The sequence below is a fragment of the Meles meles genome, chromosome 5 (genome assembly GCF_922984935.1).
Source record: "Meles meles chromosome 5, mMelMel3.1 paternal haplotype, whole genome shotgun sequence".
Classification (NCBI taxonomy): Eukaryota; Metazoa; Chordata; class Mammalia; order Carnivora; family Mustelidae; genus Meles; species Meles meles.
In genome coordinates, this window is record NC_060070.1 from 24769239 (window position 1) to 24796463 (window position 27225).

The 27225-nt window shown below is 44.1% G+C and overlaps 1 protein-coding gene across 8 annotated transcripts in view; it reads left to right on the forward strand.

Moving 5' to 3' along the window:
* The first annotated feature begins 493 nt into the window (after nt 1-493).
* The window catches only part of SCML4 (Scm polycomb group protein like 4), a 96787-nt gene continuing 70055 nt past the window's right edge, over nt 494-27225 (forward strand). For 6 of the 8 annotated variants that reach the window (XM_046004938.1, XM_046004939.1, XM_046004943.1 and 3 more), the window contains exon 1: nt 494-802. In XM_046004938.1, the coding sequence (XP_045860894.1) occupies nt 745-802 (58 nt within the window). In that variant the 5' untranslated portion in view covers nt 494-744. The remainder of the gene's footprint in view (nt 803-27225) is intronic. The other 2 variants (XM_046004941.1, XM_046004945.1) reach the window with 2 other exon arrangements.

The following is a 27225-nucleotide window of genomic DNA, read 5'->3' on the forward strand; positions in this document are numbered from 1 at the left end:
AGATCCCCACTATCTTACAAGCCCAGCGCTGGCCCACACTGCTGCAGGACTGGGACAAAGAGATGATGTTACAGTCTGGTTTCTATGGCAACAGAGGAGGGGCAATGAAAACCGAAATGTTGGAAACACCCATTCTGACAATTGTGACATAATTCAGGTTATTACAAGGACGTAACTACCAAAGAACCAGAAGTGTTATTACCTTGCAGCTCATGTCGGCGAAAAGCTACACCACACATTACTCTGAGTTGGGCTGCTAAGAGGAAGGAAACACGAAACACACACACACACATACACACATACACACGCCTCGTTTTCTGCATGTAAAATGTGTGTGTTCTTTAAAAGCCAGTGGTTGGCTGGTTTTCCGGACATGATGTGGTTGAAGCTGTCATCGTAATGGAAATTCATTGCTGTAGCTATGGTAAATCGAGTTTTCTGCCTGTGCTGAATGCATTAGTCTAATGAGATGTTTGCAGCCGGAGAGCGGGGCTGCTGGAGACTCACTGTGAGCTACTAACACACGGGTGGAAGATTAGCTTTTGTAATACTCGGTTTGCATGTACTGAAAGTCATCTGTCTTCTGAGTCAACATTCCCGGCCTGGTCAAGAATCTGATCAGGGCTCCGGTGAACCAGCCGTAGGTAAGGGAGATGCATAACTGGAGGGCGTGCCATTGACATGGGATCCTTCTCTTTCTACTGTCAGCATGACAGGTGACCTGTTCCAGTGTGTCTGGCTTGCATGCCTCCTTCCATGGCAATGCCCGAGTGTCCTGCACTCAAACAACTGAGGCCAGCAGGTAACTTCAGTTCCTCCTACTCAGAACAAAAATGTTTGATTTCTTAACCAGATTGCAGAGAGGAAGAGGTAGCCTAGAATTATATAGTTTATAAATTTGGGGTACTTACACGTTCATTACTCTTTAACTCTGCATTGAAAGACGTAGAAAGTTGTTTTTGTTTTCCCCAAATATGAATTCAAATAACTGTTCTACTTTTTTGCATGATGATTTTGCTTTGCTTTTGTTTGGTTTGGTTCTAATTCAAAAAGTGTTCTATGTCTTGGGATAAACACATTTACTAAAATTTAATTAGTAAAATTAATGTGTTGTGACTCACAAGAGTACTTTTTAAAATTGAGTTTTACTATTTCTATCCCAGGTGGAATATTTTGCAATGTCTTTGTGCTGTTTTTTCTTAATTTATCAAGATAGATGAAAATACTATTTACTGCTAGTAGCGGGTACTGGTTAGATTTGGAGGGAAAAAAGATCAGGTGTCTATGGAGCGTCAGGATCAGTTTTCCCAAGTTCAAATACAGAGTCACCTTCTTCCCAGGTGGGGTGTGTGTGACTATGACCCGGTGCACAAAGCTTCCTCTCCAGGGTGCTTGCTGAGTAGGACAGGACAGTGGACGAGGGCGGTGTCAGCTGTGTGGAAATCATTTGACCCATAATTGAGGCACTAAGTCCAAGTTCTTTCCACTACCCCTAACAGTAATGGAGAGGCGCCTCATGGTGTTGTCTTGGGATCCCTCTTGAGATGGTCAGACAATCAGTAGCTTTCTGGAAAGTGGCTTTTGGTTGGTCTCAGACGCTGTGGTACTTGAGAAGTGATCCCGGCGACACGTCAGAATCGAGACGTTGTATACGCTCGTGTTTTTCTTTCTTTTCAACCAGAGGAACCATTTTTGAAGAGTGGGAGACATAGTTTAGTTGTTGTTGTTGTTGTTTTTTCTCAAGACTTAAAAAAAACACAGAATATTTGGAGTGAAAGCACAAAAATAACTACGAAAGAATTTACAGTGTGGTAAAGTAAACTACCTAGGGGCACAATATTTATGTGGAGCATTTGTGTGTGTGTGTGTTGCTTGGTAGAACCAGACTGAGGAAATAAGGGGGGCACTTACCAAGCAGTCGCAGTTGGGTGAAGATTACCTAGAAAGACAGTAGTGATCAGCTCAACTCAAACAAAACCTTAACGTGGAAACTTCGGTTTTAGGGAAGTTGTTTGATGGCTTCAGATCTTTACCTTTTAAATCTGTGCGTTTACGCAAAATTTTTTTTTTAAAATGTGTCTATGTTTTCTTCAGCTCTTTAAATTGTGTATGTGGACAGTCTCTGTGATATTTTGGCAAATCTCTCAGTCGGTTCGCTTTGTCGAATCACAAGAGCATTACCCAAAACCCCAGTTCTTCCGTGCTTAACACGTTTACATTTCCTTGTGGCACCAAAATGACTTTTATATTGCCGCAAAGGAAAAAAAAAAAAAAAAGTAAAGGAATGATAATAGAAAGAAAACAATAAGAGAAACAGGAGTAAATCGCTTTCGGTCACTTATTTGCTTTTGGTGGTGTGTTTTCAAGGCAAGTGAAACCAGCAGAAGCAGTTTCGCTTTCTGGTTCTCGGCTCCGGGGGGCTGGGGTCGCGCGGGGTGCTCGCCCGCAGCAGGTAGGACTCGCGGACCAGCTGCTGGGAAGCCAGCCAGCCCCACGTGCTGTCGTCCCGCCGCGGGAACTTTTCTATTGAAAATTCAAGAAAGTCATGACTTTTTCAACGTGGAGTCGTTCGTATTGGCTTATTCTAAAGATCCGAGCGATGCCCCAATGCACAAAGATCGAATTTAAACATTCTTTTTTTTTTTTTTAACTTGCAATGATGTGAAAATCACAAGCAGATGGCATCCAGCCTCTCTTAACTTGGTGGATGTATTGATGTCTCCATCTCAATCGTGGAGCTCACACACTTTCCACCCATTGAAGGCAACATCCCTGAAGTTCCCCGAAATCCGAAGGAGGCACGCTCGGAGAGGAATACCCGTTCGTACGGTTGGGGGAGTTCCGTTTCAGGCAGTTTTGCAGATCGGGGGCGCATCACACGCACACAGACCCCGACACGCTTGGGTCCAGGCAGGGGTGAGGCGGGCGGAAGCCGGGAGCGGGCTCCCGGGGGCTCCCAGGCGGGGCTCGGCGGGGCGTCGTCCCTCCCCGGCCCGGTGCCCGCCGGCAGCCTCGGCCGCGCGCGGACGCCCGGGAGCCCGGGGCGCGCCCGCCGCAGCCCGCGCGTCCTCAGCCGAGCGGGAGGCGACGCTGGCCGGCCCCGGCCTGAGGCTTCCCCTGCCAAGACCCCTCCAGGTTCAGCCTGCGCCGCTCCTCTTCCACCCAGCCACCTGCTTTGACTCGGGGATGGCGAGGGAGAGAAGAGAAACGAGGGGGCATCTCACTCCATCTCACCACCCAAGGGCGTAAAATTCGGTCTCATATTTTGGAGCCGAAGTTTGCGAAGGGACAAGCAGTCCCTTTGGGTACGTGCTTCGTCGTGGGGGTGGGAGCCCTGCACCTATCTAGGACGGAGCTTTGTTTAAGCGCCTCCTTGGACATCTTAATTCAGCCAGCTCCCCAAAGGCTGGTTTGAGATTTACGCGTTTTTAATGTTTTTTGTTGCCTCCGAAGGCAGATAGGTGAGGAGAGATGAGGGGGATTAATAACAGCCCCTGGGAGAACAATCAAATTGGTGTGTGTGTGTGTGTGTGTATGTATATATATATATATATATAGTAAAGAAGCCACCACTGTGTCTGGTAAACGACTCTAAATTTTAATTAATGAGTCACAAAAGCCACACCATAAGCTTTAAAAATTACCCCTTTATCAATAAGGTGATAATTAACTTTCTCTGGAATTAGCAATTCTCTCAGCCCCGGGCAGTATGCAGCCTAGTAAGTTCTCTGGAATGCTGCCAATTTTAAACAATCGGTCTTTTGGCAAATCTACTGGATTTTAATTCAAACATCTATTGTGACATTTTCCAATGAGGTTTGAAGACCATTTGGATCGCCCCAATCACGGTAACATCTCTGAGATTGAAAGGAGTGGCTCAGACTGTTTAGATTGGGTGGGAATTTGTCACTTTCTCTTTTTTCATTGTCCTTTTCTACCTCCACTCCCGGCAACCCTCTGCATTTGCAAGAGTACCACACTCTAGTCTCTGCTATAAATCTCTGTGAGCATCTCTGCTATAAATCGCTGTGGCGAAGCCTGCATTTGTTTGGTAGTCACATGCTAGGTTCCAGGGCTCTGGCTGCAAGCCCAGGAGGTTCCCAGTGCTTTTCATTGTTGATTTCATCTCGGTTTCAGTTCTGGCAAGGGTTCTTCCCTAATATTTCTGCAAACTCTCACCCGCGGCTTGTCAGACGTTGAGATTTAGGTTGAGATTCAGAGAAGAGGAGCTGTGGGCAGAAGGGCCATTTCGGCTATGCTCGAGGCCGATTGAAATTTGGCTTCTTCTGACCTACACATGTTAGTGTCTGAAGAGGTACAGGAGCACTGGGCAGACAGAGCAGCTGGTTCCACAGTGAACACTTCCCCCCAACGCACACAAGTACTCCTCAGTGCTAGTCACTGCTGGGTGACGGTCAGGGGAAGCCCGATGAGGGACGCAGCTATGTGGCCACAGTGGCCAGAAGGCAAGCGGCAATGAGTGCAAATCACTCCTCCGGAAGTCAGACCTCCCTCTCCTCCTTCTGGGTCCTTCAAATGTTAGCATGGGTGGTCTTTTGCTTCTCTCAGCCAAGAGTCCGGTGAGGAAGGCATGCTGGTGATAAAGTTTGCTGCTGGGTTCAGCTAGCAGTGTTGACGCGGTCAAGAACATCCTTCAGGAGGGTGGGATGGAGATGAGCAGCGGGCAGGAATAGTGCATTTTGGGATAAATCAGCACTTTTCAAACAAAAGAGGCTCTTTGCCACCACCGAGGAGATAAAACACCTCTCGCTTCTTGCAATGATGACCTCATGGACTACTATTTTAGGACAGAAAGAAATTTATTACCCGGTGGCAGTTCTCACTCTGTATTAAGCTGAAAAGCATTCCACTGGGTCTATGGGATGCCCTGGACCAAGGGGGATATATTCGGAGATCCACACTGTAGGCTTCCCTGCGATGGCTGTTGTTATCCTTGGACCAGGTGTGTTTTAGAGAGAATCTGGTGGCACAGAACCATGGGAAACCCTCTTGACTCTCCCACCCACGCAGGCAGGTTCCACCTAAATTTTCATTTGTGGGGAAGCACGTGTGCATTTCTTTTTCAGCAGCTGCCTTGATTGTTGGGATAAACGGAACCTGGTCCTGGTGTTGCTAATTTTCAAGAATGATTGTGTACTCCTGCCGGCAGGCTGTGCCAGACCTTTGAGGGAGGGGCTTGGCTGAGGAGTGCTGTCTTTACTTTCTCCAGAAGGCATCCAATACAGAAAGAGTGGAGTTGGCTGTTAGGAGAAAATTGACGTGCCAGGGAAAAATAGTGTCAATGCTGTGTTTTGCAAGGTGGTGACATCTATTTAGCCCATGATAGTGACTCAACTTTTGGGAGCTCAGTATTTGGTAACAAAAGCCTTTGCCCTTTTTCTCTCTGTGTGCTGATCGTGACAGAGCAAAAGCCTCTGAGTTTCAATACAGAAACATACGGCTTGAAATTAATCCTAAAGAAACACGGAAACTTTCATGAGGATGGTACTAAACTTGGGGACAAACACTGGGCAGGCAGAGCAAAGAATTACCCTCACTGGGTCCCAGTCCAGCCATCGGAAAATGACCTTTAACAAAGAAGTAGTGAGATAAAACCCAAAGGAGAGAGCCTGTTCCGTGGCCCTTCCAACGAGTACTTGGCCATTCCTGCCCACCGACCCTCCCATCCCCGGTACCCGCTGGTGCAGTTCAGACCAGACTCAGTAATGGCCAACAGGGAGCACAGGACTATCGGCTTTTATAGGGTTATTTCCTTTCAGATAGAGGGAAAGGATTTTTTCTTTTTCCTTTCACATTTGTCCACAAGTCATCCTGGGACATCATCGTTCTGATGAGAAAACCAGGGTCAAACACCAAGGCGTCTGCTTTTCCCTGGTGTGCGGAGCTGGGCCTGAGCCCTGCCTCTAGACCAAGGTTAAGATCACAGAGGCCATATCTGAGGGTCTGCCCTGGATGCAGACTTCGAGCTGGCTGGGGGGCCTGGTGGCAGGATTCTCATCCTGTCTAATAGGCAACTTAGAACAAGGAAAGGAAGAACTGGAGAGGAAACCACAGGCAAAACATAGCTTTGGCACATTTGTGCTTTTTGCTTTGGAGACAGAATTTGGAGGTCACGTAAGGAACAATTCCTTTGGGCCTAGCCATTTCTACACTATCACAAGCCCACAGGAATTATTCTCTTTCTTTGCGGCCTTTTGAGAAAGAGCCTGACTACTTTTCCTCACAGCCCTTTGGGATTTGGTATCCTCACTTTGGGGGAAATTATGGTGATATCAAGACTTCATCTAACAATTAGCTATTAAGCTATCTGTTCATCCCAAAGGGAATAACTCAAAAATGTTGTGGGAGGCACTGGGCTTATTGATCAGTAAAGAATGCTACTCTGGGAATAGATTTCGGTCATTTTTCAGTCTTGAGAAATGTGCGTCATTGGTTCATGTTGTTGTCATTGTTGCCTATGCTAGGGGAGTTTGCCATGAGATTTGGGGGTCAGTACAGTACATGCCCAGCTGTGCATTTCCCCTTATGTTGGGAATATAATATAATAATATAATATAATCCCATTCAGATGCCGTGAGATGCTCCAGCATATTTGATTGTATCCCTCTTAAGAACTCATTTGTAAAAATGCTTCAAGAGGATAGCTGTAGATAATTGACATTTGGGTGCACAAATTACAAAGCACAGAAAGAGTGGGAGAAAAAAACCCCAACTAGTTCTAGTGTCTGAAATCACTACCCACAGTATGAAAATACAGCGTTTGTTTTGAGTGTTTGTAACATAATTAACATTAAGTACTTGACATAAAGAAGGAGAGCAAATTGCACGGTGTGGTTATGTTGGTGCCTGATAGGGAAATAGTTAATTGGTCCCAGAGTGGGACCTTTACAGTTGTGTGCTGCCTTAATGAGACCAGGTGAATAGAAACTCTCTCCAGGGAACTGAAGTTATAAAGTCAAGTTCGGTGTGATGTATGTGCCAATGTATGGGGCCAGTGATCGGACATAGTATGGAGGACTGGTCTTTTCTTTCTATCGCCCTCCCTTTCAGTTAGAAGTCATTTGTCACAAACCTGGTAACAAATAAAGGGACTGACGTTCTCTGTTAGCAGAGTAAGGGAAAAGGACGTTCAGAAAAGTTTGTCTCACAGATGTTTCCAAATCAGCCCCAGTCTCTGCTAAGGTCAAGTGCTGAGTTTCAACTAATTGGATCGAGACCAGAGCGATATGGAATAAACTGGAAATATAATCACTTAAAAATATATTTCTGGGGACGCCTGAGTGGCTCAGTGGGTTAAAGCCTCTGCCTTCAGCTCAGGTCATGATCTCAGGGTCCTGGGATCGAGCCCCGCATCTGCTCAGCCGGGAACCTGCTTCCCTTCCTCTCTCTCTGCCTGCCTCTCTGCCTACCTGTGATCTCTGTCTTTCAAAAAAATAAATAAAATCTTTAAAAAAATATATTTCTGGGCACAGGTTAGGTCACTGTTTTTATGGACTATATTTCATGTTTTCATGCCTGAAGAAAAAAAAAATTCCATGGGACCAAAGACCTGGCTGGTCCTTATAGATTTCTAACAGTGGATAGAGTGGGTTACACAGCTTCCTGGACAAAATCAAGCAAACCCAAGGCCTCTTTCAGCCAAGGTTTCCTGTATTCTGCTTGTGTACTTGGTAGATGATCAGTTTCCAGGGGGCTTTCTTTCTCTTCCCTGAGAATACAGATTTAGGGCAGGTTAAGAAGAATCTACATTGGGACCATGCAATTACTTAAGTTCCAGATCATGTTCAAGTCCATTCACCCCTCTTTGGAAGTTGGAAGGTTAAAATGTAACCCAACTAATGAAGTCGAGGGAAAAAACATTTATCTGACATTTGGAGGGATAAATTAAAAGCAAAAACCTATACTCTAAGAAGTGGTCTCGAAGTGATTCTTAGATTGAATGGATTATAAAGGCCTCCCCCTCCCCAGGGCAAGCCTCAGACTCTTCCCCAGGGTCTGCAAAGGATGCAGCCGGCACAGACTCCATTCTCAAGAGGCCGCCCCCTCTGCCATTGTTGGAAACTTCGATTTTTCAGCATGGACATTTTCCCCTCCAGAACTTCCCCTAGCTTTCTCATTCAGGAACTTCCTCCTGGGGGTACTTTTGTCCTCAGAGAGGTAGAGAATAAATATCCATGGAGCAGCATGGAGTCTGAGTGGGAAAAGCCAGGTGAATGGTCACCAGTGTGACCCGGGGCCAATATGGTGGCCACCCTGGGCCTCTCTTCCTCCCTGGGGATGGTATTCCCTGTCCGCCCCCACTGCTGAGCCCCAGTGGTTTGAATGTGGCAAGTCCTCAGTAAATACTTCTGGCGTGAGGGATGGCGTGAATGATAACGCCAGCATGGGTGAAGACAGCACGGTGTTGTGGAAAGAACATGCGCCATTTTTGGTGTCACCCCGAGTTGATCAGATCATGGGATACAGTGGTCCGGAAGTTGTTGGGAAGGCCCTTTGGGTTAATGCATATAAAGTATATGGAAAAGGTCTTTGTAAACTGTCAAGTGCTGGAGAAATGGGAATAAATACGTGTTCTGTTTATTGAGCCGCGTATGCTCGGGGATGTCGAGAGAAGCACTTACCACGCTTTATCTCATTTGTCTGACTTAAACCACACAGGAAGTCACTATGAGGCTATTTTTTTTTTTTAAATCTCCATTACACAGGTAGGGAAATTGAGGCTCACATTAAATAATTTTTGGAGGGTCACATGGCCATGTGAGGCCTGCTGAGTCTTTCCTTCAGTGTTGAAAAGCCAGTGGGGCGTCCATGTCTTTTCACCTGTGAGGGCTGAAGAGAAAGAGCTCTTTCATGCCCCAGAGCCAGCTGCTGCTGCTCAGCCTGGCTGGGCTGCTCCCAGGTCCAGCAGGTTCCAGAAAGGAAATGATTCCCTGGTGTTTCCACTTGGAAAGGCATTTTGGATCCACAGCAAACTTCTTTTAAAGCAGTAGGCTCTCAGTCCTGTCAGACTCAACCCTCACTTTCATTACAAATGTTTGTAATGCCCTATTTACAATCCCAGAGTGACGTTCCCAGATAATACAGCCCTCCCGCATCCCTTATCGGAGAAAACCCAGTGTAATGTCATACCTGAACTATAAAGAGGAGTAAAAGCAAAGTAATTTATAATTACTTCCGGTGCAGGCGCCCTGCTCTGGGCGCCATAATGAAGCGGTTCGGTGCTTGACGCCCGCTGTCTACACTGAGGCCTCAAACAGGGCTGTCAGCGACTCGGTTAACACACGCTGGTCCTCCTGCCAGTGACGTGGTTTTCCCAAATTGTAAACAACCCTTGAAATCCTAAACAAAATAGAGAACAGGCTTCCCTTGATCTATGTATTATTTGCATACCTGGAAAATACAGTATATATTAGAGCTAAGTAAAAATATATTTGTATGTAGAATGAGGTGAACTCTAGGCTCACCAAAATGAGGTTTTCTCTCGTGTGACCCTATGGTGAGACAGTGCTCCATTGTGTGGGCGGCTCCATTTGTCCAGCATCCTTGGTCTCTGCCCTTAAAGGTCAGGAGTGCTCACAGCACCCCAACAAGGTACCAGGTAAAACCATATCCAACACATTTCCAAAATGCCCCTCTTCAGGGAGTGTTCCCACCACCACTGAGCACCTGTGGGTCAGAACATGCCAACCTGTCATGAATTTCACTTTCTCCTACCTCCCCAAATGCCTGATTAATGGTAGTTTCAGAAAGATGGTGCTGTTCTGCCAGTTTTGTACGTGATTGCTAAGTAGAGGTGTTTCGAATCATGGCAGAAATTCAGGGGTAACTTGCACATTCCATGAAGATGCTTGTAGTGGATCTCCTCTAAAAACTGTAGCTTTGAGGGGCACCTGGGTGGCTTAGTGGGTTAAAGCCTCTTTCTTCGGCTCAGGTCATGATCCCAGGGTCCTGGGATCGAGCCCCGCATCGGGCTCTCTGCTCAGCAGAGAGCCTGCTTCCCTTCCTCTCTCTGTATTTTCAGGGGGACAAAGGCTGTACCTAAGGGATCTGAAGTTTGATTAAGCACTGCTTTGAGCCCTAGGCTGTCTGGGTCTCCAGTCCAGGGGTTTAGAACTAAAATCCCAGGTGGTATAGCTCCTTCACCCATAGGGACATGGTCCTCTGAGTCCTTCCCATAAAGTCTCTTGAAGTTATCCTTTGGTTTGCAGAGTAGCTTTTAGAGAATGTCCCTGGAGGTGACTCTAATTCTGAGGAAGTTTGAGCTATCCTTTAGATTTCTGGCCGCCCTCTCAGGAGTGGCCGTTTCCCAGCATCCCACAGCTGGCCACCATGTTTACTGTCAGTGCCTCGGGCTGCCCACAGTTCTACAGCTGCAGCTCAGGCTCCCTGCAGGCTCCCACGCAGGATTGTATGTCACAGCAGACTCAGTCCTCTAGTGAGAGAATGTCTGCCCTGAAAGTCCAGGTCACTGATACCCTGTCTCACAACTTAGTGTTAAGTCCGGCTCAGTGGTGACAAGGAGCTCAGATGTGATGTATACAATATGACATCATAGGACCTGTGATAGGTCTATGTCTCATGGCCATGAAGGCAGCTGGATATTTTCATGTCCCCCTCTGGCCCATGCTTGTTTAGATGATGCTATGTAGCACCATCAATTTCACTTACCTTCCGTCCTATCTCTGTGGATCTGTGTCCAAACTGCCCCCAGAACGGGATAAAAATCTTAAGGTCAACAATTTCATCTCTGGCTTCTTTGACGTAAAGTGTTATTGCAGAACAGAAAATCAGTGAGTCCTGCACCGGTAGGTAGTCAAGCTTCATGGCAAGGAGACTGAGGTGCTCTAGTTCAATGTCTTGCTCCAGGATCAATGACAGTAACTGGATTGGGACAAAAATCTTGCATTCTTGAATCGTCCGCCACAGTCATCGCCAACTGGCTCTGACTGTTTTCCTAAAACAGTTATGAGCAACGCATGGTATCTGAGCATGGGGAAGCTTGAAAATATTTGCTTTTAAAATTCCAACACTCTGGGTGCCTGGGTGGCTCAGTGGTTAAAGCCTCTGCCTTTGGCTCAGGTCATGATCCCAGGGTCCCGGGATGGAGCCCCATATCCGGCTCTTCGCCCTCGTCTCTCTCCCTGCCTCTCTGCCTACTTGTGATCTCTGTCTGTCAAATAAACAAGTAAAATCTTAAAAAAAAAAAAAAACTTAAAAAATATAAAAAATAAAATTCCAACACTCTCCTCACTCACATTTGGTGATGATCCAAGTGTTGAGAGAAAGCACAAATGAGAACTGCCTTGCCTAGGGGCCAATGGATTTCCTCGGGGCTTGGTTGGCAACTTTCTTTATCCATATGCCAGTGCTCCCCACCTGAAGATTTCCAGTGGATTCTGGGTCCTGATGTGGCAGGCAGTATGGGGAGGACTGTAGTGAGAGGGTGAGAATGAGTGCCCTTGCCTTTGGGTTCCTCGCCTGATAGAAGTGATGGCATCAAGATCATTGTGTGAGGCTCCAGGACAGAGGCCAATGGCCAAGTAGCTAGTGCCAGGGATCAGCTTTATCAGCCCAGAAATGGCCTCTGCTTGCTAACAGCCCTTGCCTGCTGACATGTGAGAATGGGGCCTCGCACAGAGAGGCACTCCTTGTGTTTTCTAGACGGATTGAAGGACACAGGGGCAGAAAAGGAGATGGGTCCCCACGTAAGGGGGTTATGTACTCAAAGTCTTACTTGGCTAGTTCCTTGGGTTCCAGGCTGGAATTCCAACTGTTTCAACAGCCACCTCGACCCACAAGTTTTATAGGCACCCTAAACTCAACGCTTCCAAAGCTGGACTTCTCATTTGCCCTCTTTCCCACAGCTTCTCCTTTATTCTGTCTTCACAAAAGCTATCACTGCTCCTCTGAAAGTAACAGTTTCAGAATCCCAAACTTTCCTAACCCTGTGCCTTCCAACTGGAAGTCCTACCTGATGCTACTTTTCCAAAAGTTTCCTGTACTTACTCCTTTCCCCCCGCCCCATCCTCTCTGTTGGCCTTGTCCAGGTTCTCACCAGCACCCTCCATCTGGACCATAGCCATGGCCTCCAGCTCCACTTCTCTGCCTGAAGTCACCCTCCCATCCCCCACCTCATGCCTCACACAAGGTTACTTTTATAAGACACCCATATGCTCTAGCCACTCAGTTGCTTAGAAATCTCAGATAGATTCCCTTAGGTCAATGGTTGCCAAATATTTGGCTCGTGTTCCCTATTATCAATAATTCCTCGAGTGTACATCTCCAATATATGTATTGTAGATTATAAACATACTAATACCTTAATGTGTTATACATAGTGTAAAACATGCAAAAATAGAAATGAAAAAGGCCATGTGAGCCTTTTGCCCTTCCCCATTGATTCTCGAAGCCTCTGTGTTTCTCCACTTTCTATTCTCGTCCCTCGCTTCTCCAGGTGATGAAATTCTTTGTGTCTTTCAAGACATTGCTAACACATGACTCCCCTGCCCTTGATTCTCCACACAGACTGCCACCGTGCCCCCTTTTTATATAATATTTACATTCGGCCTCTTCTCCTGCGGCATGACTTGAGAACATTTTTCTAGTGGGCAAGAAGAAAGAAGGAAGGTATCAGGATATATGTCCCTGTTGTTGCCAAGAACAAAACTGTAATGGTACATACCTTTCCTTCCTTGTCAGACATTCCAAAGAGGTGGAATGTCTTCCCCCCTTTTTAACCTTCTTGTTACTCGGGGTAAAATACTTCTCCCCCAGAAGAGCGCAGACGCAGGCAGCCAGACAGACACAGAACGGGAGGGGGAGGAATTGAGGGAGACGTGCAAAAGCAAACTTAATTCTGCATATCAAGCAATTAGGCTAATGCGATTTAGAACAACGTGATGGGTGAAGTTTGTGCTTGTTTTCCCCTCAGTGTGTAATTAATTCATGGTAGTGTTGTAGGTTGGTACATTTTGGTAAACGAATAAAGAACTGTTCTTTGACGTAAAAGCGGTGAACAGCCTAGTCCTTTCACACTAGCGTGAGTGGAAGATAATTACAGTTTGAGGGACCGTCCCCATCCAGCGTGAGAACACTGCCGGCTTGTCCTGGGTGGAGGGGGGTGTTGCTGCGAGCTCGAGTGCAGGGTTGACTCAATTTTTCGGGGGCTTAGCTCAATTTTTCGATATTCCGCCAGGGTCCTACAGGGAACAATGCTAATAAATATGACAATAACGCTGTAATGGGACAAGAAAGGCTGACACAGCATTTTGTTAATTTGTGTTCAGCATTAGCAGGGAGTTTGGCAACCCCTGGGCAATGAAACAGGAACGTTTCTACCGTTTCTACCGGTCGACTGCAGGCATTTTAATTAGAGGTCTTGGGAATATCCGTGCGCTATGCCCGCAGAGTGAGACGTGGCCCGGCAAAGTTTAGCCAAAGCGAGCTTTCCTTCCTTGCCCTCGGCAGCCATTAAAAGGTCTTCAGGTGGCAGGGGCTGGGGAATGGCAAGAAACAGTTTCTGAGAAGGGGAGGACTACTTGGCTGTCAGCGCCCACAGTCCTTGTTTTAACAGAGTGGTGGCAGAGATCGAGAGAAATGGCTTGACCCAGTGATGGATCCCAAAGCGTTTTTAAAAGGCTCTTTTTACTCTTGTTACCTTTTCACAGTTTGGCTTAAATACAATGCAAGGGGGCACCTGGGTGGCTCAGTGGGTTAAAGCCTCTGCTTTCGGCTCAGGTCATGATCCCGGGGTCCAGGGGTCGAGCCCTGCATGGGCTCTCTGCTCAGCAGGGAGCCTGCTTCCACCTCTCTCTCTCTTGCCTGCCTCTCTGCCTACTTGTGATCTCTGCCTGTCAAATAAATAAAATCTTTTAAAAAAAATACAATGCAAGAATAAAAACATTGTAAGTCAAAAGCTGTTACTGTATGTGACTCCTGAAATTTATGGGTATTAAGCAGAAAAAACTTAGGAGCGAATCACCAAATAATTTTTCAATCGCCTAAGACTCCTTTAAACTTACCTCCTCTCCACCCACTGTTGCTGAAGTATATTTACTCCAGGGAAGCCTCTGAGCGCCAGTGGGAGAAGCCCAGAGTGGGAGGAGCCCGGAGTGGGAGGAGCCCGGAGTGGGAGGGACCATCTAACACTGGCACCAGAGGGGCAAAGAGCCAGGAAGCATGAGAAAGAAATGGCAAATGCCCTCGGTCAGTGATGCTGCTCTCCTTCCCATTTCTTTCACCTTCAGTCCTGTCACTGGTGGGCGGGGGAGCTTCGGTGGGAGATGATGGGAATAATTGGAGGTAAAAGGCCCACTGCCAGGCTAGGATGGGGACTTGGACGGAAAGCCGCCACTTCTGTGACCGTTCAAGGGTTGGAGGCCCAGTGCTAAGGTCAGGAAGGCAAGGTGCACAGCCGTGGGCCACCGGACGCCAACACGAAGGGGCAAAACCACCAGGTTACGCCCTGGATGGTGGTTACCGTGTCTCACTGTGTTCGTGGAGAAGTAGACACCCATTGGTGGCGTTACTTAAAATTGTTGGTCAACTTAACAAATAATCCTTGAGCCCCTCTGATGGGCAAGTCACTGCCTCTGGCCAAGCCCACAAAGTCAGGTGAGTAGCCCCTAGGGCCAGAAGTGGATCTCCCGCCCTCCAAGGATCACTTCTTCCAGAAAGTCTCCTAGCCTTCCTCCAGCCCCTGTGTTTACTCTTGGAGGGCCATTCAGGTCTGCACCTCAATCCTGCTTCCTTATGTTGGGGTTTCACTGGGATATGTGTGTGTGTGTGTGCGTGTGTGTGTGTGTGATTGTGTTTTCTTCTCAAGGCAAACTCTGAGGACAGCTGCTGCCTTGCACACGAGGCTCTGTGGTTCACCATTGATGTCAGGGCAGCCGAGGCTCTGTCCCCCAGTCATTGCCTTATGGTCACGTGGCCTCTTTTCACCTCTCTGAGCCTCAACCTTCCCACAGTGAAAATGCAAGACATCAACACCTGAATCACAGGTTGCCATTAGGAGCAAATGAACTGGATCCAACACTTTGTATATTGCCTGGCCCATAGGGAATACACAGTAAATTGAAGCTAATAGCATTATGTCATTGAGTACATGGAGTGTCGACTGCGCCTCTCTGTTCATTGTCTAATAGGAACAAGATCTCATTTGACTGTCCTTCCTTCTCGAGATGAGAAGGGGCCCTCTAAGTTAAAAGCTGTCTAGGAAAAGTAGAGAAGGTGGTGGGCATAAGACTCCGTTGTGTCACTTGGCCCTGTGACAAATCCTATTCTATTCCACAAGGAAAGGAAGAAAAAGGAGCCCATCCTTCGACATTTTTCTGAGGCTGGTGAGAATATACATGGTTATTTACCAAATAACCTTGGCCTTTTCTATGTGAATCCCTGGGCCCTCATGCTCTCCGATCCCCCCATGAGTCCTGGTTCTCCCCGGAGATAACGTCTGTCCATTCCAATACCATTGTTCTTCTTATAATTAGGAATATGGTATTTCAGAACTGGGCTGATTTCTCATAGTTCTCGTGGCCAACATTAGAGCCGCCATGTGCTCTTAGATCAGAGGGCCTATAAAACAGCCCACCATATATGTGAAACTTTATGTCATTCTTCCCTGAGCTGAGTTGGAAAATTTATAGTTAGAAGAACAGAGTCAAGTTGAAAATGTGGCTTTGGCCACATTTCTCTGGGTATAATTGGAGTTTTCAGGTATAGTTAAAATCAGTCTGATTTTAACTGAGTGTATCAAAATGGCAGGATACACTGCTTTTAAAAGGCCACAATCCCCATCTGCCTCATGATGAGTGAGAACAGCATGCTGTTGAAAAAGGTGCTGCCTGATGTTTTCCTATTTATTCACCTTTTCTTGATATCTATTGACCTCCCTGCATTTTAGGCAATTTCCTGTAATAGAAAAAAGAGTAGGAGTTGTCCGAGTCCTCAGGCATCTGAGGGAGTACTAGAGGGGTCAGCAAACATTTTCTGTAAAGGGCCACATAGCATCTATTTTATCTTGGGGGCCATGTGGTTTGGATGGCAATACCCACCCCAGAAACTCCAGGCGTTTCCCACAGCCCTCCGCTCTCCATTCCTCGTGCTCTCCCTCATGCCTGCTGAGCTCTCTCTTCTGTGCTGATACCTGTTGCCTCGACACCTGGAAGAGAGACCCTAAGGCTTACAGCAAAAGCTGATTGTGAGGACAAACTGAGCTGACGTGTGCAAAGCCCTTGCTCAGGCTCTAGCTGTCACTGACAAATGTTAGTCTGCCTCCCTCCTGTCCTTCCAGAAGAATCTGAGAAAACAAAATCCCTCTCGCCTCTTCCAGGTTAAGTCATCTACTCAGGTCCCAACTTGAACCCAGACATCTTCTCCAAGACCTTAATCTACTCTGCTCTTTCTCTCAAACACCCAAGCCACCTCTCTGTCTTGTTCTGCTTTGCCTGCAACACACTTAGTTATCTTCTATATAAAAGCCAGTTTTAAAGGAGAAGGAGAAGGAAGAGGAGGAAGAAGTAGAGGAAGAGGCAGGAGGGAGGAGAAGAAGGTGAGGGGGAAGAGGAAAACTCTCTCTGACCTTATCACCTCCTCCAGCTACCATTCCTTGTCTCTTATCCCAGGGGTCTCCAACTGCCTTCCCTTTCCCATTATTTCTCTTTGTTCATTTCTCATCCTTCCTTATGTTTTTCCTTCCCAGAGGCATACTGGGCTGTGGAAAAGGAGTGCTCTAGGGTCACGCACACATCTCCACGGTTCTGTTTGTGGTGTCACAGACCCCTGGGTAGCTTACACAGCACCAAGGTCCTCGTCTGTGAAATGGGAACAGTGAGGCCACCCCCAGGAGGGGATTATGAGAGATCAGGGAGGTAATCGGTGAAAGGCACCTTGTCAGTGGTTGGCATGTGGCAGGTGCCACTCAATGAATTCTGTTCTCTTTCTCTTCTACAAGCTGTTTAAGGACAGGCAGGGACCTCTATCCTGAGGAGGGAGTAGATTGAGACTATTTTTTTGTTCCAAAAAGTACCCGCTGCAGTCCTTTGAGTTGGGAAAACTTGCCTACACGTCTTCTTTTCCTTTTTCTTCATCTTTGATAAGACTGGCAAAAACGTAATGTGGGATTCTAGTCACGTAAGGGTGGGCAAGTGCCCAGGTTGATTTCATTTGTTAATTAATCACTTTACTCAACATATATTTACTCAGCGTCAGCTGTATGCTCACCCCTATGAGAGGCCTGGTGGTTCCTGCCTCAGAGAAGCTCTAAATCTGACTGGGGTACAGAGAAGTGAGCCAAGCCAGTCACATAGGATTCCCATGCTTTGGGGGGTGAGCTATGGGAGTGCTCACAGGGTGCCATGGGAAGGCAGGCAGGGAGAAGCCCTCTCTGCTGGACGAGGCAGGGAGTCTCATGAGGCAATGAGCCACGTGAAAGGATGTGGCAGGGCAGAGATGACTGATGGCTGATGGATCCTAAGAGGCTGGACAGCTCTATCTGTAGATCAGTGACAGCCGGTCCTCAGGCTGGACCAGAGAGAAGTGAGGTGAGAAAGGCAGGCTGAAGGTGTGAGTCTTGTCTTGATCCTCCTCTAGAAACGTAGAGACTTCTTCCATAGGAAGGGAAGAATGGACTTTCCCATCCAGCGGGTAAGAGGTAAGGCCTGAGGAGAGTAGTTTCTGGGAGGCAGAGTTCAACTCAGGATTAGAAAGAATTTGCGATCAGTCATCTCCAGCAATGGGGCAGGCATGTGCAAGCAGGAACCAAGGCATATGGGGGCAAGAAATGTGGGGAATCTCGTAATGGGACGGTCAGGAAAGATGAACTTGATTCGCAGCTCATGCCTGGGCCATGTCCACCCTACCCCATCCCATGCAGAGAGCTGCTGCTGGCTCTCACCCCACAGGTCTCCTCCCAGGAGAGGGCTCTGGGTCTAGCTCAGCTCGTGGCGGCCTCAAGAACTCCAGCTTTGCCACACGTTTTCCCCTTAAGGGATAAGAAAAAGAAAGGGACAATTGGATAATACCTTCTGGTAGCAGGAGTTTACAGAGCTAGCCAATTTTTAAAATTAAATGGATGTGTATGTGCATATGTGTGTGTACAGACACACACATATACACATTTCCATAGACATTGTGTAAAATATACGATTTGATTCCAAATACTGTTAATCCAATAATACCAATCATTATCATAATAGCATAATTATTTATTTTTACATATTTATTGTTTTTACATTTCATTATATAAGAATAATGATTATTATTGATATTATTCCAAATTTTAAGTCTGTTTAGAATGTTTAAACAAATCACGATTTGCATCTGGCCCATATTGTCTCCTATCTCCTCTGGACTCCCCTTTGTGTACACTGAATCTAAAAGGAAATTAACATGGAGAAATGGAACCCCAGATCCTATCTTGTCTTCCTGTGGGGCCTGGCCTCACGCAACTGTGAGCGTTCTGCCAGGACTTAATTTCGTAGCAGGCTGCTAGGGTTATTTATTTATTTTAAAATGATTTTTTCAAGTTATACAAGTTGTACGCACACATATTCTTGTTTCCAAAGAAAATTAGTAAATTAGGACAGAACCTCCAAAATTGTGCTCTACTCCCTGCCACGAAAGTAAGTTTTAAAAAATGTGAGTCAGATCATTTCTCTGCCAGGCTCGGAGAAAGAAGCAGTGATCCTAAGTGGCCTATAAGGCCCTCCATGCTCTGCCGCCCCCCCCCCCCCCCCGCTTATCTCATTTTTCTCCCTCCCCTGCTCTGTCACGCTCTGTCCTATATCCTTAACTGTCTTGTCACACAGCTGTAGTTAAAATCAGTCACACACCCACCACAGGACTCCTGTAGTTGCTTTCTTCTCTGCCTGGAACATCCTTCTGCTCACCCTCCAAGCTCCTTGACGACTCTGCTCAAATACTCTTTAATGAGAGAGGTCTTCAGACCATCATTATGGAATAAGACCATCACTACCATCACGCTTTAGCTCCCTTAACCTGATTTTGTCTTATAACATTTATCATCACTTGGCATATTATATATTTGATTACTTATATTCTGCCTCTTCCTACTAGAACATAAGTTCTGAGAGAATGTAAGTTCATGATTTTATGTTGTTGTTTCTACTATATTCTTGTGCCTGAAACAGTGGCACGCAGTAGGTGCTCAATAAATATTTATTGACTAAATGAATGAATTCGTGAAGACTATAGTAAAAGGTAAGAATTTCTCTTTCTTATGTGCTCATCCCTTTCCACATTTCTCAGTTCTTAGCACTGTAACAGTGTATCCTTCTAGAAATTGTCTTTGCATGTGAAGCATACCTAGAGGTATCTGCTTCTAGTCAGGATGTGGAAGGATGTGAAAAACTTCTGGTCATGGGAAGAAGCAGTGTTTTTCAGTGGGACTAACAAAAAGTGGTGGGTGCAAGGAAATCCTGATGAATCATATCTAGAGAGAAATGACCCCTTCCCAGGTATAGCAGGAAACTCTAGCTTCCATGTCTGGGGAACGGGCAGATACAGGTAGATGTAGAAGTGGGGAGTTTTCCCAGATGCAAATACCCATCTGGAAGGAGGACTCTGAGTGAGTGAGGGAAGTGGGGAAGGGATTTCAAGAGTTGGGGATAGTGCTGCCTTGGGACCATTGAAGGTGTGACCTGGGTCTGGAGTGGAGGAGTGGACCTGCAAAAGGCAGAGAACCGACAAGGAGAGATCAATTAGGCTTCATATACAGTGTGAGCTGGTAGGAGGGATTAGAATCTGAAAGACCCTTGGGTTCAGTCGGAAGACATTAGACAAGGAAGATTTTTTTTTTTAAGATTTTATTTATTTGACAGACAGAGATCACAGGTAGGCAGAGAGGCAGGCAGAGAGAAAGGAGGAAGCAGGCTCCCTGCTGAGCAGAGAGCTTGATGCAGGACTCGATCCCAGGACCCTAGGATCATGACCTGAGCTGAAGGCAGAGGCTTTAACCCACTGAGCCACCCAGGTGCCCCAAACAAGGAAGATTTAATGTAAAGAATTGCTAACTACATGAAAGGCAGTTAACTACTGAAAGAGATAAAGGAGAACTCTAAAGTAGTAGCTACAGGGGTGCCAGAGTGGCTTAGTGGGCTAAGCCTCTGCCTTTGGCCCAGGTCATGATCCCAGCGTCCTGGGATCAAGCCCCACATGCAGCTCCCTGCTCAGCAGGGATCCTGCTCCCCCCCTCCCCCGCCTGCCTCTGCCTACTTGTGATCTTGAGCTCTCTCTCCCTGTCAAATAAATGGTAAAACCTTTAAAAATATTTTAAAAAATGAAGTAGTAACTACAGAAAGCAGTAACCAGCCCTAAAACTGACAGAAAAGTTAATAATCAAGAAACTTAGACTGGGAACCACTGCCAGGGCCCTGGCACGCCTATCAATTTGCCACCAAGTAGAAAGACAAAACAGTCTTTTTTTTTCATTTTTCTTTCTCTTTCAGATTTGCGATGTCTCGCCAATGCTTTCTGTTGTCGGGGCCTAACATCAACCCAACTGTCAAGGGAGAAATGTAGTCTGCAAAATCACCCCAGGATCCCAGAGTAGGGCAAAGAAAGATGGACAAAGAAAGGGCAAAGAAAGATGTATTGCTGAGAAGCAATACATTAATAAATGGCACAAAAATACATATGTAAAAAAGACATAAAACCACCACAAATTCATCTCCTTTCTGATCTTTGCTGAGACAGTACCAGTGAAGGAAGGGCTGGTGGGCAGAGAAAAATCATGTAGTTTCCAACATTCTCTTGGTTTTTGGATTCTGGGGGCCCTGTAAGAGTTGAATTCAAAGATAAACAAAGAATAGAGGACACTGGCTAGGAGCTGGGCAAATCAGCAGTTATTGGTCTGCATAAAGGTACTGCTCAGCACCAGGCCAATTCAACTCTGGGTACATGGATTCCATTTGCTACTGTTTTTCTATACACAATTCCTGGAGTACGGTTTTATTCTATTTTTTTTTTAAAGATTTATGTATTTGAGAGAGAGAGACTGCACGTGTGCCCGTGTGTGCACAATTGGGGGCAGAGGGAGAGAATATCCAAGCAGAAGACCCATGAGATCACGACCTGAGCTGAAACCAAAAATTGGCTGCTTAACTGACTGAGCCACCCAGGTGCTCCTGGAGTACAATTTTTAAAAAGACCCATATGTAAATAAACAGAGAAATGTTACTCATGATTGAGAAAAAATGCAGACGATAGGAACATATCCACAGGTGGCCCAGGCATTGGAATTATCAGCTAAGTACTTGAAATTAACTATTATAAACATGTTAAATAATTTAAGGAAAATAGATGGATATTAAGGAAGAGAAATGGAAACTCTAAAAATAAAAACAAGTGGAAACTGAAATTCTAGAACTGAAAAATAAAATACAAGACATAAAAAAAAAAAATCCACTGGATAGGCGTAATAACAGAGTAGCCATTGGGGAACAATGGATAAGAGAACTTGAACACAACCAACAGCAAGAAGCCGAGAAGACAAAAGCAGAGATAAAAATGGAATTCTTAAAAAAAAAAAAAAAATCCACTCAGTTAATACAAAAGAAGGCAGGAAAAGAGAAATAAAAGACAAGTAGTGAGCAAATAGCTCAGTGGTAGGCTCAAAGTCAACTCTTTCAATAATTACATTAAATACAAATGGCCCAGGTTGCCTGGGTGGTTCAGTCGGTCAAGCAGCTGGCTTGGGTCCTGGGATGGAGTTTGGAGTCAGGCTGTCTACTCAGCAGGGAGCCTGCTTCTCTCTTTCCCTCTGCTGCTCCCCCTGCTTGTGCGCACGAGCTCTCTCTCTCTCTGTCAAATAAACAAATCAAATCTTAATAAATAAATAAATACAAATGGACCAAATACTTCAACTTACAGGCACAGATTTACAGACTGCATAACAACAACAAAAAACTTCACTCTGCTGGCTACAAGAGACGCATTTTAAGTATAAAAATTAAACATAGGTCACAAGTAACAGATCAATAAAAGAAACCATGCAAGCAGTAATTAAAAGATGGAGTGACTATATTAATGTCATTGAAATAAACTTAAAGACAAGTAGTTTTAACATAAATATAGAGAGTCACTCTTTTTTTTTTTTAAAGATTTTATTTAAATAAAAGAGAGGGAACACAAGCAAGGGGAGTGGGAGAGGAAGAAGCAGGAGCCCCATAGAGCAGGGCTCCATCCGGAGATCATGACCTGAGCTGAAGGCAGATGCTTAAGGACTGAACCATCCAGGCGCCCCAGGAGAGTCATTCTCAATGATAAAAGAGTCAAATCATCAAGAAAGTATTCAAATATTAAATTTATTTGTACCACAATAACAAAGCTCAAAATACATGCAACAACAGCCATTGGAACTAAAGGGACAGATAGACAAATTCACAATTTTATAGTTAGAGTCACAATTAGAGTTGCAGATTTTAATATTACACATTCAGTAATTGATAGAACAACTAGAAAAAAATTTATAAAGATATAGAGAATGTAAACAGCACTATCAACCAACTTAACCTAGCTAGTATTTCTAGAACATTACATCCAACAACTGTGGAATACTCATTCTTTCCAAATATACGTGGAACATTCACTAAGATAGAACAAACCTTGTCCATAAAACAAGTCTCAATAAATTTCAAAGGATTGAGAGCATACAGAATGTTCTAAAAGTCAATAACAAACATATCAGGAAAATGTCAAATATGTGAAAATTAAAAACAAGCCAGCAAATAACCCTTGGATTAAAGAAGAAATTACAAGGGGAATTAGAAAATACTTTAAACTGACGGAAAATGAAAAGAAGAAACCTAACATACTCAAAATTGTTAGATGTGGCTAAAGGAGTGCTTAGACAGGAATTTATGTTTTTTAATATTCATACTTGAAAAAGAAGAAAGGTCTAAAATCATTAATTAAACCTCTACCTTAAGAAGCCAGAATAAGAAAAACAAATTAAACCCATAGTAAGTAGAATGAAGGAAGCAATCAAGTTAAAAGCAAAAATCAGTAGACTAAAAATCAGACAGTGGAGAAATATTAGCAAAACTAAAAGTTGGTCCTTCAAAAAGATTAATGCAGGGGTGCCTGGGTGGCTCAGTGGGTTAAAGCCTCTGCCTTCGGCTCAGGTCATGATCCCAGGGTCCTGGGATCGAGTCCCGCATCGGGCTCTCTGCTCGGCAGGGAGCCTGCCTCCCCCTCTCTCTGTGCCTGCCTCTCTGCCTACTTGTGATCTCTCTCTGTCAAATTAAAAAAAAAAAAGATTAATGCAATTGATGCTCTCTAACAGGATTGATTAAGAAAAAGAAAGAAAAGTGAAAATTATCAGTAGAGGAATGCAGAGAGGACATCTCTACAGATATTAAAAATATTAAAATTATAATACAGAAGTATTATGAATAATTTATGCTAATAGATTCAACAAACTCTTCAAAAAACACAACTAACAAATCTAATGTGAGATGAAATAGAAAACCAAAATAGTTCTCTTTTAAATAAATTGAATTTGTAATTAACAACCTTAGAACTTCCCACTTAGGGGTGCCTGGGTGGTTCAGTGGGTTAAAGCCTCTGCCTTTGGCTCAGCGGCTCAGGTCATGGTCTCAGGGTCCTGGGATCGAGCCCCACATCAGGCTCTCTGCTCAGTGGGGAGCCTGCTTCCTCCTCTCTCTCTGCCTGCCTCTCTGCCTACTGTGATCTGTCAAATAAATAAAATCTTAAAAAAAAAAAAAAGAACTTCCCACTTAGATGACTTTACTGGTGAATTCTATCGAATATTTAATTAAGAAATAACACCAGTCTCACCCAAGTTCTTTGAGAAAAAAGAAGAGGAGAGATGACTTTGCATCTTGTTTTTTGAAGCCATTCACCATACCTGTTTCCAACCTTGACAAAGATATTATAGGAAAAGAACATTATAAATCAATATTCCTCACAAGAACAGAATAAAAGAAATTTTATGATCATCTCAATAGATGGAGACAAAGCATTTTACAAAATTTCATGCCCATTCATGACAACAAAACAAAACAACAACTGCTAGGAAACTAAAAATAGAAGAAACGTTTCCAATCTCGTGTAAATACCTAAAGATAATACCACACTTAAAGATAAAATATTGGGACATTTCCCCCTAGGGAATTATTTTATTTATTTATTTATTTATTTATTTAATATATCATTGTTTATGTTCAGCATTATCCCATAGATTCAAGCCACTGTAGCAAGGCAAGAAGAAGAAATTAAAATAATTAAAAGGCAAAAAGATTGGAAAGAAATATAATTTTTAATTCACAGATCAAATTGTGTATATAGAAAATCTACATGTGTGCACAAAAAGCCTCAAGAGGTCTGGTCGTTTAGAAGTAGTTTCATAGGAGAAGACAAAGTCGATGTACACATGTATTTCTATGTAAAAGCAACAATTGGAAAATAGAGTTAAAGTACCTTTCCAATAGCATCAAAAAACAAAATATACTTATAATAAATTTAATAAGACATGTGCATGATATCTACACCAAAAGCTACAAAATGTTTCTGACAAAAAAAGTCATAAGTAAATAAAGAGATACACTACATCTATGGATTCTAAGACTCAGATTTCAATTCTCCCAAGTTGACTGTCAGCAGGTTCTTGGCACTTATGTGGAAATTCAAATTGTAGATTATGAAGTAATCATGAAAAAGGAAAATAAAGTTGGAGGACTCACATTACCTGATTTTGAGACTTACTCTAAAGTTATAGTAACTACAGGAGTTTGATATTGACATAAAGATAGACAAATACATCAATGAAATAGAATAAATAGTCCAGATATAAACTAAAATTCCTCTGGTTAATTGGTTTTGACAAAGGCACCAAAGTAATTAAATGGAGAGAGAAAAGTCTTTTCAACAAATTGTACTGGGTGACTGGATATCTGTGTGTAGGACTTTCTCACACCAAACACAACAGTTAATTTGAGATAAATCATAGGGTTTTTTTTTTCTGATTTTTACATGGTGGGATTTAATTTAATTTAATTTAATTTTAATTCAAGTTAACAAATAATGTAGTATTGGTTTCAGGAGTAGAATTTAGTGATACATCACTTACATACAATACCCAGTGCTCATTACAAGTGCCCTGCTTAATGCCCATGGCTCATTTTCCCCATCCCCCACCCACCTCCCTCCACCAACCCTCCATTTGTTCTCTATAGTTAAGAGTCTTTTATGGTTTGCCTCCTTCTCAGTTTTTATCTTATTTTTCCTTCTCTAGCCCTATGTTCAACTGGTTCTTTTGTTTGTTTTGTTTTGTTTTTAAAGATTTTATTTATTTATTTGTCAGGGAGAGAGAGAGAGACAGAGAACACAAGCTGGGGGAGTGGCAGAGGGAAAAGCAGGCTCCCACTGGGCAGAGAGCCCAAAGTGGGACTTGATCCCGGGAACCTGGGATCATGACCTGAGCTGAATGGCAGATGTCCAACCAACTGAGCCACGTAGGCATCCCTGTTCATCTGTATTTTTCTTAAATTCCACATATGAGTGAAATTATATGGTATTTATCTTTCTCTGATTGACTTATTTTGCTTAACATAGTACACTCTGGCTCCATCCATGTTGTTGCAAATGGCAGGATTTCATTCTTTTTGATGGTAGAGTAATATTCCATTATATATGTATATCACATCTTCTTTAGCCATTCATCAATCAATGGACAAATATTTGGACTCTTTCCATAATTTGGCTATTGTTGATAGTACTGCCATAAACCTTAGGGTGTATGTGTCCCTTCACATCGACATTTTTGTATCCTTTGGATAAATGCTTAGCAGTACAATTTATGGGTCATAGAGTAGTTCTATTTTTAACTTTTTGAGGAAGCTCCATACTGTTTTCCAGAGAGGTTGCACCAGTTTGCCTTCTCAGCAACAGTGCAAGAGAGTTCCCCTTTCTCCGCATCCTCACCAACACCTGTTGTTTCCTGAGTTGTTGATTTTAGCCATTCTGACTGGTATGAGGTGGTATCTCACTGTGGTTTTGATTTGTATTTCCCTGATGCTGAGTGATATTGTGCATTTTTCATGTGTCTTTTAACCATCTGGATGTCTTCTTTGGAGAAATGTCTGTTCATGTCTTTTTCACATTTCTTAACTGGATCATTTATTTTGGGGTGTTGAGTTTGAGTTCTTTATAGATTCTGGACACCAGCCCTTTATCTGATATGTCATTTGCAAATATCTTCTCCCATTCCTTAGGTTGCCTCTTAGTTTTGTTGATTATTTCCTTTGCTGTGAAGAAACTTTTTATCTTTATGAGGGCCCAATGGTTCATTTTTGCTTTTGTTTCCCTTGCCTCCAGAGATGTGTTAGTAGGAAGTTGCTGCGGCCGGGGTCAAAGAGGTTGCTGCCTATGTTCTCCTCTAGGATTTTGATGGTTTCCTATCTTACATTTATGTCTTTTATCCATTTTCAATTTATTTTTATGTATGGTGTAAGAAAGCAGCCCAGTTTCATTCTTCTGCATGTTGCTGTCCAGTGTTCCCTGCACCATTTGTTGAAGAGACTGTCTTTATTCCATTGGCTATTCTTTCCTGCTTTGTCGAAGATTAGTTGATCATATAGTTTTGTGCCCATTTCTGGGTTCTCTATTCTGTTCCGTTGATCCATGTGTCTGTTTCTGTGCCAGTACCATACTGTCTTGATGACTACAGTAATACAGCTCGAAGTCTGGTATTGAGATGTCTCCTGCTTTGGTTTTCTTTTTCAATATTACTTTAGCTACTCAGTGTCTTCTCTGGTTCCATACCAATTTTTAGGATTATGTGTTCTAGTTCTGTGAAAAATGCTGGTGTTATTTTTATTGGGATTGCATTGAATGTGTGGATTGTTTTGGGTAGGATAGACATTTTCACAATATTTGTTCTTCCAATCCATGAGCATGGAATGTTTTTCCATTTCTTTGTGTCTTCTTCAATTTCTTTCATAAGTGTTCTACAGTTTTCAGAGTACAGGAATAAACCTCTGTGGTTAGGTTTATTCCTAGGTATCTTATGAGTTTTGCTACACTTGTAAATGGGATGGATTCCTTGATTTTTCTTTCAGCTGCTTCATTATTAGTGTATAGAAATGCAACAGATTTCTGTACGTTGATTTTATATCCTGTACTTTGCTGAATCCCGATAACAGTCCTAGCAATTTTTTTGGT